At 52.2% G+C, this 13,255-nt stretch overlaps 1 protein-coding gene across 5 annotated transcripts in view; it reads right to left on the reverse strand.

Annotated features, from left to right (window-relative positions):
• Foxp4 (forkhead box P4) overlaps positions 1-13,255 on the reverse strand; it is a 42,299-nt gene that overhangs the window by 13,235 nt on the left and 15,809 nt on the right. For 2 of the 5 annotated variants that reach the window (XM_013019248.1, XM_013019247.1), the window contains exons 2-4: positions 7,709-7,804; positions 914-1,036; positions 346-432 (exon numbers count right to left, since the gene is read on the reverse strand). In XM_013019248.1, coding sequence (XP_012874702.1) covers positions 346-432; positions 914-1,036; positions 7,709-7,804 — 306 coding nt within the window. The remainder of the gene's footprint in view (positions 1-345; positions 433-913; positions 1,037-7,708; positions 7,805-13,255) is intronic. The other 3 variants (XM_013019252.1, XM_013019249.1, XM_013019251.1) reach the window with 3 other exon arrangements.

A 13,255-nucleotide genomic window follows, 5' to 3' on the forward strand; every position in this document is an offset into this window, starting at 1 on the left:
TGAGGGGCTGGGTCTCTAACAGAGGTGGGCAGCAGGATGGCATGGCCACAGCAAGCAGCTAGACATGAGCACAGAACATCACTCTCACGCTGGTCACACGCATTCGTGTGCAGTGACAGCTCCACACAAGGAGAGAAAGAAAAAAATGGGTGGCATGCGAGTAACCTTCCCTCTCACTCCCTTAACGTCTTCCCTCCAGCTTTTTCCTGACCCTTCTATTTCCACAAGGCTGACCACTTCCAGACTGCAGCTTGTGTCCAGGAGAGGGCTGGGCTGCAGGTGTGGGGAAGGGGAGCTCCGAGGGCCATCCTGGACTTGGGCCTGGTGGTGATTACAACTACTCACCTCTTTGGGCTGTTGTTTTCCTGCCTGCTGCTGGGTGAGGAGCTGTAGGTGGAGCTGCTCTTGCTGTTTCTTGTAATATTCCTGCAGCTGGAGGAGCAAGGGGGTGGTTAGCCACAGGGCCTGCTGGCTCCAAATCTAGCCTTGTTCTGCCCAGGGTCCTGCAGGGTTCCCTAGAAAAACTGGCCTGATAGAGTCTGTGATCCCCAAGAGCAGAATGTAGGGGTGGAGGCGAGAGGGAGGAGGCAGTCCTCAGCTCTGCCCCTCTGACTTTAACTTAGATTTCCTGAACAGGTGACAGGGACAAGGGATGAGCATGTTCCAGTACTTTGCCCTTCCTGAGTCCTAGAGATGGACATGGGGCCAGCACACAGAAAACCTGGAAGGGGGAGCTGCTGAGGCAGGTGAGACCTTTGGCTCTCCCAGATGCCCTGAAGGAATGTGGATGGGTCCAGCCTGGGCAGTCTCTCTGGTTTCTACCACAGCCTGAGCCCTCAGCAGGCTGGTGATAGAGAGGGAGGCCAGAGGCCAGGCAATCTGGGGAATCCCGCTATCCTGGGGTCGAACTCACCTGCTGGAGCATGAGGGCCTGTTGCTGCTGGAGCAGGGCCTGCAGCTGTGGGGGTGACAGGATCTGCTGCATCTGCTGGGGGGTAAGCATCTGCTGCGACATCATGGCCACTGACATGGGCACCTGCAGGATTTTCCCTGTTAGTGCCAGGCGGAGCCTGGGGCCTCACACAGGGTGGAGGGACGGTTCCAATGAGACTGCCTGGGTTTGCATGCTGGCCCTGCCACCTACAGCCCTGTCTCTTTAGACACATGACTTAACCTAAAATGGAAAAAGGAAAGCATGCCTACCTTGAGAGGGTAACACAAGGGTTAATGGCTAGTGGCAGGGTAGAGCCTGGCAGATGCCTGTAAGGGCTGGCGGTGATGGTGGGACACTTTGTCCTTGGTGCAGGACAATTAGAGGGCTGTGACCTCCGATTAGTGGAAGCCATCCTTTGGAGGATTTGTCACTCAGTGTGGGGGGGAGCACACAGGATAGTCACACCTCTGCTCAGTCTGTCCTGAGACCACCAACTAGGTGCACAACCACAGGAAGAACTTTTTTTTCCAGTCCTGGCTTAAAGCCCTGACAGTCTCTGAGCTTCTTTTTGCTCAAGGCTAGCACTCTACCCTTTGAGCCACAGAGCTTTTTCTGTGTATGTGGTGCTGAGGAATCGAACCCAGGGCTTCATGCATGCTAGGCAAGCACTCTACCACTAAGCCACACTCCCAACCTGCCACAGGAAGATTTTTAACAAGTGGCCCAGCCAGGTGCTGGTGTAATCCTGTAATCCTGCCTATTCGGGAGGCTGAGATTTGAGAATCACAGTTCAAAGCCAACCGGGGTCTGTGAGACTCTTTTATCTCCAATGAAGCAGGAAAAAAGCTGGAAGTGGAGGTGTGGTTCAAGTGATAGAATGCTAGCCTTGAGTTTAAAAAAGACCAAAGGAGGGGCTGGGAAGGTGGCTCAGTGGTAGAGCGCTTGCCTTGCATGCATGAGGCCCTGGGTTTGATTCCTCAGCACCACATAAGCAAAAAGAAAAAAAAAAGCCGGAAGTGGCGCTGTGGCTCAAGTGGTAGAGCGCTAGCCTTGAGCTGAAGAGCTGAGGGACAGCGCCCAGGCCCAGAGTTCAGGCCCCACGACCGGACCCCCCCCCCAAAAAAAAGGCCAAAGGAGAGCACAAGGCCCTAGTTCAAGCCCTAGTATCAACACACTACCGAGTGTACAAGGAAATGAAGACCTATCGCAGAGGGAGGGACGAGCAGCAGGTGGGGTGGGGTGGGGGGTCAGGAGGACAGTCTCTCCTTCTAGCTCATGCTAAACTCGTTGGGCAATCTCTAGCAGGTGGTCTGCCCTCTCTGAGGTGTCCCTTTTCCTCACACATAAAGCACAGGCTGGCTCCTAGTGGGGATTCGGGGGATACCAGCTTTACACCTTCTGTCCTGTGGTCCAACTACAGGCAAGAGGCTCGGGATAAAGCACCAGTGTTACTCTCTCCACCCCATGCTCCTGAGGCTTGCACAGTCACCAACAGACAGCTCTAAGCCACTACACTCTCCTCTCCCCTTGTTGTACAGAGCAGGTGCTCTGATGTAGCTCTCTGCCAACCCCATCATCGTTCTAGAAGCTTTACCCTGCCTAATCTCTCACTCCCAAGCCTGGCACACAGTAGGTGCTCTTAACTAAGTACATGCTTCCTAAACTGAAATAGCTGGGTGGGAAGGGAGGGTATAGGGACAGCCCAGTCAGGAAGGAAGTCCTGCAGGAACTTGTCTCCAGAACCCCTCCCAGAGCCCCAACCCTACCTGGAGGCTGGAGGAGGAGTTGGCTCCCTTCCTGCAGGGGCAGGACTCAGTATCCAGCCATCCTATAAGCTACAGAATAGGAAATTTCCCCAGGCAGAGTCTGAGCAAACAGGGGACACAGGCATACCCTGGAAGGTCCACTGCTAACCCCCCTGCCCAACTGGTGGCTAAGCCCCACTCCTGAGCTTTTCCCCGTCTCTGGGAGGTGTGGCAAGCTAGCTTTTAGCATGGCTGTACCATGTAATATAAAGGAAGGCTCCTGCCAGGGACCTCTAAGCAGGTGGCAGGTGAGGTGAGGCAGGCTGGAGAGCTCTTTGGGGCTTGTTCCTTACAGCCCATTTCCACCCAGGAACAGATCAGCGAGGCCACATGTGGGCTTGAAGTAGGAGGGTTAGGATTTAAGTCCAGGTCTATGAAGCCGTGGCTCTGGGTGTTTGCAGCTCCCACTAGTTTCTCAACCACAGACCCAGAGGTGACTTTCAAAAGTTGCAACCATATGCTACGCCAAACTTAACTTACAAATTCATTTTCCTCTTTTTTCAGAACGAACAGCTAAGAAGACCTTAGAGTGTCTTGTTAAGTGTTTCCTATTTTCAAATACGAACATTATCAGCAGGACAATTCTCTGTGCAGCGGTGTTTGATTCATCTGATAATGACATGTGTTACATCATTAAACAAAACATAGCTGGTGTGGTGGCTCAAGCCTGTAATCCCAACTACTGGGAAGGCAGAGATTGAGAGAATCATAGTGTTCATGAGAGGAGCCTGTCCACGTTCCATTCCCATGGGAACAGCCCAGGCAAAAAGGCAAATCTGGAAATGGGTAAGCAGGCACGCCGGGGCTGGGGGACGCAGCAGTCACAGCGGAAGGGCAGAAGCAGCCGAGGCCTCAGAAGTAATTCCCTTCTTTGTACCTTCATTCCTGAGCCATTCTGTTTTCCATCCAGAGACTGGGTGGAAGGGTTACAAAAGCCTAGGCAGGAAGTGTTCCACATGAGGTAGGACCCCGGCCTGTCCTTTCCTTCCTTCTCTCAGGGCACCTGCAGCGGCAAGTGCCAAGCCCTGGCTTTCTCAGTCAGGTGATCGAGGCTCTTTGAAGTCACCAAGCCTCACCTTGCCCACCTTCTGGCTGGGACTCAGAACACCTGCCCTTCCCGTTTCTCACTGTACACAGGCTGCGCTCACCAAGCAGGTTCGGGGCATGGGGCCTGGCCCTATGAGGTGGTACTGTGATGGTTACCATTTCATGAATGAACACTGACTAAATAACTTGTCATGCTCCCAAAGGGGCAGCAGAAGGGGGTTAGCAAAGGGCACTGCACAGCCAGGGACACTGAGACCCAAAGTAGCAGGTGTACCTATGGCAGAGAGAACTGAACTCAGAAGACACAGACAGGACAGACAGACTAGAGCTGCCCAGAGCATCAATCCAGGCACTAGAACTGTGAGTCACAGGCAGAAGCACACAGCTAAGGACTGGCCTGGCCTTCCCCGGGGCTTTCCACCTCACAGACACAGAAATAGAAGAGACCTCGGATGGCCTCCCTGGCTCAGGGGCTCCTGCCAGGGTAGCTGCAGAGGCCACTATGAGACCCAGAGGGTGGAGTGCTCATGCATGCCGGCCTCCAGGTGGCCTGATGGGACCAAGAAGTGTCGTGAAGTGGCTGGGTACAGCCACCCACCACCGTGCCCCTTAGGGGTGCTGAGAACCAAGTCCCCATGGACTCACCAGACTGGGACATGTTATCACAGGCACTTGCCAGCTGGTAAGCTCAACGGGGCCCCAGGAGGCCCCATCTGGAGAGCAGCCAGGAGCTTCCCTGGCCGGGAGAACTGCATTGAAAGCCAGCAGCTGATCCAGCCCCCTAGCAACTCTGCTCAGGCCCCAGCTCCTCTACCTACCATAAACACAGGGTGCTAGTGGGGACAGGGACGATATCTGACAGAGGAAGTTCATCTGGGGCGCAGGTCAGAGTGGAAACAATTTGGTGCCTGAGTGAAGGACTCACACATGTAAGTCAGGAGTCCCTGGGTGTGTGGGGAGCAGTATGGAGACATCAGCATGGAGTGTGATTTGGGTAGACTCCTTTGCAAATAACCAGAAGAAAATTTGCAGACTGGCCAGGTACCAGTGGCTCATACCTATTAATTTGAGCCACTCAGGAGGCTGAGATGTGAGGATCAAGGTTTGAAGCCAGACAAAGCAGGAGAGTCTGGGAGACTCTTATCTTTAATTAACAAAAAAGCCTGAAGTGAGCTGGGTGCCAGTGGCTTATGGCTAGGACTATAGCCACGGTTCAAATCCAACCTAGGCAGGAAAGTCTGTGAGGCTCTTATCTCCAATGAACCACCAGAAAACTGGAAGTGGCACTGTAGCTCAAAGTGGTGGAGCACTAGCCTTGAGCAAAAGAGCTCAGGGATAGTGCCCAGGCCCTGAGTGCAAGCCCCATGATGGGTGTGTGTGTGTGTGTGTGCGTGTGCGTGTGTGTGTATGTACAGGTTGCAGGGGAACGTGGAGTTGTGGCTCACTAGCTATGGCTAACCTTGAACAAAAAAGCTCATGGACAGTGCTAAGGCCCTGGATTCAAGCCCCAGGAATGGCACAAAATGAATGGAAATGGAAAAGAAAGGAAAGAAGAAAGAAAGGAAGGAAGCAAGCAAGCAAGCAAGCAAGGTTTCAGTGTAGTTAAAGCAAGAAAGTGGTGGCACATTTAGAAAACTTTCCAGAAATGCCATATGGCTGGCCCCAGCCATCTCCTCTGAACTCCCAGCTACCTGTACCACTTCCTGTGATTTGGCTTTCTCTGCCTAGGGTTCAGGCCTGACCTGACCACACCAGTCCCCATGTTGTACCTGGAGCCTTAATACGGTTTGGAAGGCCATCTGAGGCTGCTCTTGAAGGGCGAGAAGGAGGCTGGGAAGTGAGTGGCAGGCCATGCCGTTAGGGAGCAGAGTGGTACCTGTGGGGCCTCAGGAAGGACACCATCAACCTCCTAATAGAAAACAAGCATTTCCACTCAGGTAAGAAGCCCAGCCCTCTCTTCCTTGCCTGAGGGCCTGAAGCCCAGAGGAAAGCTCTGTTTCTAGGCGTGGGAAGTAGAATCAACAGTGAGGGCTCCCAGCTCCTGGGGAAGTTCAGACCTGATCCCAGGGAACTTGGGTCTCTATGGTGGAGACGCAGGCAGTAGTGTGTGGGGACCAGGAGTGTGAGTGTTGGGGGCGTGACTTTGGACAACATAACCTCTAGGCCTTACTTCATCTGCAGGATGGTTTGATGAAAGCACCTGTCCCACAGATATGAGGGTAAATGACACGGTACATATAAAGAGCTTGGAGCCCATCTCTAGAACATTCCATACATGTCAGCCATTGGCATAGTAAGAAATACTTGGTGAGGTCTGCTGAATGAACCAATGAGCTGATTACTGGGAGGAAAGGAGGCAAAAAGAGAGACTAAGATTGGAGGACTGTGGTTTGAGGCCAACTCAGACATAGGAGTCTGTGAGACTCTTATCTTTAATTAACTAGCCAAAAGCTGGAAGTGGAGTTGTGCCTTAAGTAACAGTGAAAAATCCTATGGACAATGCCAAGGCTCCGAGTTCCAGCCCCCGTACCGGCACTAGAAAAGACAACAAACCCTTAAACTGTTGGATAGCTCTCATGTTCTCAGGGGTGGGAGTGTCCTAAGGATGTCTCAGACCTTGCCACAGTACCAGACTCCAAAGCTCCTGCCATGCCTGCCTTCGGCCTCCAGCACCACCCAGCTCCATATCCCTCCCGCCAGGGCCAGCAGGTCCCATTTGGTTTGGGGCCAGTCCTATCCCGTTCTCATAGGGAATCCCTGAGCTGGGCTGGCAAGGAGAGGGCAGCCACTGCAGAACCAGAGCGCACCTCGGGGTGGGGGTAGGGGGAGGTGCCAATCCATCAAGCAAACCCAGTCTTGACAACTCAGAGTGTATGTATGAAGACAGGCGTGGGGTCTCTCTTCCTCTCTGCACCCCTCCCCAGCTGCACCCCTCCTCTCCAGTCCCCTCTGAGCACCATTTAGATAGCTCACGCATTGTTCCTTGGGCACCTTGAACTTTTCAAAGCACTTTCTGACTGTACATTCAATTTTTAACAAATAAAACAGATCCTTGGTTGAAGCTCTGGAACTTTCCTCAGGACCAGGTTCTTTTTTTGGGGGGCTGGGGGTAGGAAAGGAATCCTATATTCCCCTCCCCTTCCTCACAACCTCCCCCCTCCCTTCAGCCCCTAGAAGGCTCAGGATCAGCTCTGTACAGTGCTCTCTCTTCCTCCCTTAGATAAACTTCCTTTCAAAGCCTGGCTTAATCCTCTCCCCAGTCCCCAGCCGTCAGCACTGCTGGGGGGGGGGCAGGGGGAGAATGGGCTCCACTGCAGGGCAGAGGGGGAGGGGAATGGCTGCCCCAGTAGTGACCCAACCAGACTCAGACTTCAATTCTCCCAAGTTCTTTGTGTCACAAAAGGTAAACAGAAGGCCTGGCTTCCCCTCCTCCCTCCCCCAGTTGGCCAGATGGGCCGGCAAGCTGGGGGGAAGGGAGAAGGGGGAAAAAAGGGCAGATTGTACAAAGGAAAACAAGAGAGATAGAGAGACAGCAGAGACGGGAAACGGGGAGAGACTGGGAGAGTCAGTGGTTGAGAGATTGCAGGGGGGGGGGTGCTACAAAGGGAGGTGTGAGGGCGGAGACTCCAAGGCAGAGGGAAGCACACTGGGAAGACTGCCTGGGACAGACCCCAAGAGGAGAGGCAGGGCAGAGGAGGCCCGGCAAAGGAGGTCCAGAGACAGTGACTAAAAAGACAAAGAGGCAAAAGTGCCCCGGGGCCTGGGGACCAGAGGGGCAGGGAAAGTGGACGTGTCTCCACCCACACCCTTGCAGTGACTAGACTTCTTCCTGGAAAAAGTTGCCCACTTTCTAGTCCACCAGCCTAGAGCAGCAGCAGCAGCAGCAGCAGCAGCAGCAGCAGCAGCAGCACACCCTCCTCACCTGCAGGGCAGAGGCTGACTGTTTGCTGTCATTGTTCCCGGGGGAGCTCAGACTGGAGGCCTGCTGTAGCAGGAACTGGCGGGCCACCTGGAGAGCCTGTAAGACAGGGGCTGAGTCAGTGGGGGCCCAGCAATAGCCTAAGAGGTGTGACAGTACCCAAGGAGTTGAGGGATGGGGGTGGGGGGTGGCATAGGGGGCCGGAGGAGGCCTTGAAGCTCGCAGGTCCATAGGGAACCACTGAGAATTGTCTGTAGAAGTCACAGACCTCAGGGACTCACCCTGGAACTAGTGAGATTCTGCGAGGGTTCATTGAGGACAATGAGTGGAAAGTGGATGATCAAACAGGCTCCAGGGCTGCAGGGCTCACTCCTGTAACTCCAGCTACCCAAGAAGCTGAGGTCTGAAGATGGCAGTTCAACACCAGTGCCTGGACAGTAAAGTCCATAAAACTCTTATCTACAACTAGCTACCAAAAAGCTGGAAGTAGAGCTATGGCTCAAGTGGCAAACTGCCAGCCTTGGGCGATAAAAGCTAAGGGTGCCCAGGATATAGCATGGAGAGGTGTAGGGGCCAGATATCAGGGGGCAATAGCCCTAGAGCTGGCCAGCCCAGATGACCTCAAGGAGACATTGCTCAGGATAAGGAGATGATCCATCCCTGGTGGGGTGGAGAAACAGCAGGGGTGGACTTGGAGGGGAAGTTGGGGGAGATCCCAACTCAGTCTCTGGGGCAGAGAAAAGTAGCCAGGGGAGCTGAATTCACTCTTGCTGACTCTTTTACGTTGTGGTCCCCTGGAGCATGAAATTACAAGATTTACAGGGGAAAAAATGACAGGGCCTTGCAGTCTCATTCCTCCCTGTGACAGGCCTTCCACTCCAGGTTCCCCCCCCCGCCCCCAAGCAGGTCCCTTCCCCCTCCTCCCACCATGCCTAGGGTCCCCCTCCTTTAGACCAGATAGGAGAGAAACCAGGTAAGACTCCTGGCCTAGTGGAAGCTATCTATGCCTTCCCAGCCCCAGGAGCTGAGGTGCTATGGCAGAAGACTAGAGGGCCCATTAAAGTGATGTACAAGGGAACGTCCACCTCTGCTGGTGGTGAGGGCTGAGCGGGCCTCCTGGAGGACTGGGCTCTCAGCGTTCTGAAGAGCCAGGTCCAAGTGGAGAAGTAAGGAGAAGGGTGTTACTGCAGTGACAGCAGGCCAGAGTTCAAATCCCAGACTCTGGGATTTGAAACTATCCCCAGGGCAGGCAGAAAGCTGAGCTGCTCCTGGGCTGCACTAGGAAAAGGCTGGAGAGGCCTACAGAGGCCTCTGGAAATGGGGGATCTTGACCTCCAGGCCTTTTCCTCCCTTCATTCTTTGCTTCATTCACTTACCATCAGCTCAGCACCTGCAAGCCAGCACCTGGAACTCGGAAGCTGACCTCGGATACCAGTGTCCTGACATATAATGTGCTTAAGCTTGACCTAGAACCAGTGTGAGACCCAGAACCATCTGAAGCCTAAAGATCATCTTGGTGTGCCAACTGATGGGAGCTTGGGCTCTGAATGCCTTTGCTCAGATGGCCTGGGCATGCCACCCACTGCTGGGGTGTTACAGATGCCGCTTCATGCCCCACTCCCTGCCTGCCACCAGCCTTGCCACCCATTCCCAGCCTGGGAAAACTTGCAGAAACAGAAGGAAAGCTTACGCCAGGCACCAGTGGCTCATGCCTGTGATCCTAGCTACTCAGGAGCTGAGATCTGAGGATCGCAGTTCAAAGCTAGCCTGGGCAAGGAAAGTCTGTGAGGCTCTTATCTCCAATAAACCACTACAAAACTGGAAGTGGCACTATGGCTCAAGTGGTAGAGGGCTAGCCTTGAGCTGAAGAGCTCAGGAACAGCACCCAGGCCCAAAGTTCAAGCCCCAGGATCAAAAAACAACAACAACAGCAACAATAACAGAGGGAAAGCTGGGGAGTGGGGGAGGTGAAGAGAGACAAACACAGATTAGAAACCTGGCAGCCATTGGTCCTTAAGCCTCCTTTTCTTTCTCCATGTCTTGGATTGAAAACCATGTCCAGTGCTGTGGTTTGGAGGACAACGCCTAGTTTTCCTTGGGGTGGTGGGGGGTGGGGAGGAGATATAGTACTGCTTGAAGCATGGGTCATCCTGGCTCCCCTTGACACTGGGTGACCTTGGGTAAGACAGATCAGCCTGCTAAACCTGAGGGGGGGGGGTTATGTGTGTGAACACACGCACGTGCACAGGCGCATGTCAATACTAAGGCTTGAACTCAGGGCTTCTGCACTTTATCACTTAGGGATGATACTTTACCATTTGAGCCACAGTTCTACTTCTGGCTTTTTGCTGGTCTATCAGAGATTAGAGTCTCATAGACTGTTCTGCCTGGCCTGGCTTTGAATTACAATCCTCAGTTTGCATTGAGTAGCTAGGATTATAGGCATGAAAGCCAGCACTGGGTTTGAGCCTCAGATTTTCCCTTTGTAATGCTGGAGCAAGTTCACACTTCCTTCACAGGAAATCTGTGCAAGGGACAACATATGCCACATGGAGCCCTTACACACAGCACCCAGCAGGTCCTGGACCCAAGAAACTATTTTAACTGTCATTAATCTATCACCATCCAGAAGACTCTGCAAACAAAACCCTTTTCTAGCCCATACTTCTCAGTCTCCTTAATGAAGCTGAATTCCCTTCCCCCAACCCCATTCAGAAGTCATGAGCAGGATCTCCACAATTAGGAACAAATGGCTTATGACGGATGGCATCCAGTACCCAGTAAGCAGCTAGGACACAGGGATGGAGGGAAGCAGAGCTACAGCCATGTGAGATGGGGGCCCCTATGAAAAGAAAACCAAATCTTGAGATAGGGGGGGGGGACAGGGTGGTCAATCACCTACTGGATGAGACCACACCCCACATTTCTGCTGGAGGAGGGTTCAGGGCTGTGGTCGTTAACAAAGCGTGGTGCCAGGCTGTTTCTCTGAATTGGGGAATGAGGCAGCCAAAACAAACCACACCCCAGTTTTTTTGTTGGGAATTTTGACAAAAGTAGGATTCAGCTTCATCCACATTGTCCTGAGAATTAATTGTCACTGGGTTTAACCAGGAGGATTAGAAGGAGTTCTGCCTCCCTCACCCATCTCAAACCTAGAAGTACTCCCAGGAGAGCCTGTCACTTTACTCCAGGGCCCAGGGTAATTTACTAAGTCACTGGCCATTAAATAATCTAAGGAGTGGCCAGGGAGGACCACTTACTCGCCCTGCCCTCCCATTGAGAGGCTTCCCTGACTGGGTAGCCATAAACACTAAGCAAAGACTCAGGAAACCTGGATTCTGTGTAAGTATTATGCAGAGGATAGGCCACCTAGGATGTGTAGCCAGGAAAGGCCTCTCTGAGGAGACATTTTATAGCAAGAAAAGCCTTTTTTTCCTAAGGGGTACAATTTAAGGTAGAAGAGATGGATGGTACCAAGGCCCCAAGGTGGGAAAAACTAAAGAAAGAGGTCGTAATAAACTAAAAGGACCTGCCAAGCGAGGCAACACACACCTGTAACCCAGGCCTCTGTCGCAGACACAGGTGAATGGGGAGTTTGAAGCCATCCTGGACTATAGCAAGAATCTATTCAAAAAAAAAACGGCTGGGAAGGTGGCTCAGTGGTAGAGTGATTGCCTTGCATGCCTGATGCCCTGGGTTCAATTCCTCAGCACCACATAAACAGAAAAGGCTGAAAGTGGCACTGTGGCTCAAGTGGTAGAGCACTAACGTAGAGCTGAAGGACAGGTCCAGACCCAGAGTTCAGGGCCCATGACCGACAGGGAAAAAGATAAAAAATAAAACACACACACACACACAAGATAAATGGCTAGTGGCTGAAGATAAAAAATAAAACACACACACACACACACACACACACACACACACACACACACGAGATAAATGGCTAGTGGCTGATGGCTCACAGGTGTAATCCTGACTACTCAAGTGGCTGAGATCTGATGATCAAAATTCAAGGTGAACCCAGGCAGGAAAGTCCATGAAACTCATATCTCCAATTAATCACCAGTAAACTGGAAGGAAGTGTTGGGGGGGGGGAGGATGGGAAGGGAAGGGGAAACAAAGGAGGAGGCTACAATGCTTGATAAGAAATGTACTCATTATTTTGCCCATGTAATTGTAACCCCTCTGTACAGTATTTTCACAATAAAAAATAAATAAAAATTAAAAAAAAAGAAAAAAAAAGAAAACTGGAAGTGGCACTGTGGCTCAAAGTGGTAGAGCACTGGCCTTGAAAAAAGGAGCTCAGGGACAGCACCCAGGCCCTGAGTTCAAACCCCCAACTGGAAAAAAAAAAAAGACAAATTATAAAGATTAGTGTAGTAAAACAAAGTAGCCCAAGAGGTATGCAGATGTTACATCAAATAGGAACATAGATAGACAGATAGATGGATACATAGAGGACTTCGAATAGAAAGTGATTAATTAATCTTTAATGGTAGATACCTAATTCCCTGCTACAAAACAGCAGGTGTCTAATAAATATTCCTTGACTTCAACTAAACACCCATCCCTCAAAATTGAACTCCTCAGGGAGCAGAGGGTGGGAGGGGGAAGGGAAATCAGGGAGATGGGACCAGAGGTCAGGTCAGTGACCAGCACCATGGAGGGCACTGACCTAGAGAAACACAAGTTCTTGACCAGCTAGACTTTGTCTTCTAGCAAAAGGACATTAAGAAAAAGAAGGAAGGAAGGAAGGAAGGAAGGAAGGAAGGAAGGAAGGAAGGAAGGAAGGAAGGAAGGAAGGAAGGAAGGAAGGAAACTACATGAGACTAAAGGAGGGTGGGGTAGAGGTAGAGGAGACCATAAAACTCAGAAGTGATTCCACGTTCCCACCCCCACCCCCCCAGCCTTGGATTTTTTTTTTAAAGAAGCTTTTTGGAAAAGGCAGTAAATTTTTTTTACACCAACCTCATAAAAATGACATCGGCACATTCTCAAATTAGAACTATTAAAATGAAAACCAGCGACGCACAGCAGACAGACAGTCCCGCGTGGGTAGGAGATACATCCTGTGTGCACAGTGGCGGTCTCTGGACCCTCCTCCATCCCTGCCCATTGTCCCCAAGGAGCTGGTCCTGGGAACCACCCTCGGGAGGCCTCCTTTCTCCTCTCTGTCACCAGCACTGCCCAGATGGGCTTCACAGCATGGTGACCCAGCCTCAGCAGCTCAGCTCCCAGCCATCGCCTAGGCCAGCTTCAGGATACTGGGAGAGACAGGGCTGGGGATCAGTGCCTGGAAGGGCATCTGACTGATGCAAGTAAGGAAAGAGGCAAGGTATGCATGGTGGAGGGAGAGAGGTGAGCGTGGTAACAGTGGCTGTCCGCTCTCATGGTGGAATTCAGCCGAAGTGGGTCTGGCACCTGATCTGCCTCCCCCTAGTCACCTCTGCAGGATGTTGTGAGAGTGGGATTTAGTAGGGTACATGCAGGTTCTTTCCCACTTTCCCATGCCCCCCACAGAAGAGAAAGCAGCTCCCTAGGAGCCTG

This window comes from Dipodomys ordii, unplaced genomic scaffold (genome assembly GCF_000151885.1).
Source record: "Dipodomys ordii isolate 6190 unplaced genomic scaffold, Dord_2.0 Scaffold44, whole genome shotgun sequence".
NCBI classification, from domain to species: Eukaryota; Metazoa; Chordata; class Mammalia; order Rodentia; family Heteromyidae; genus Dipodomys; species Dipodomys ordii.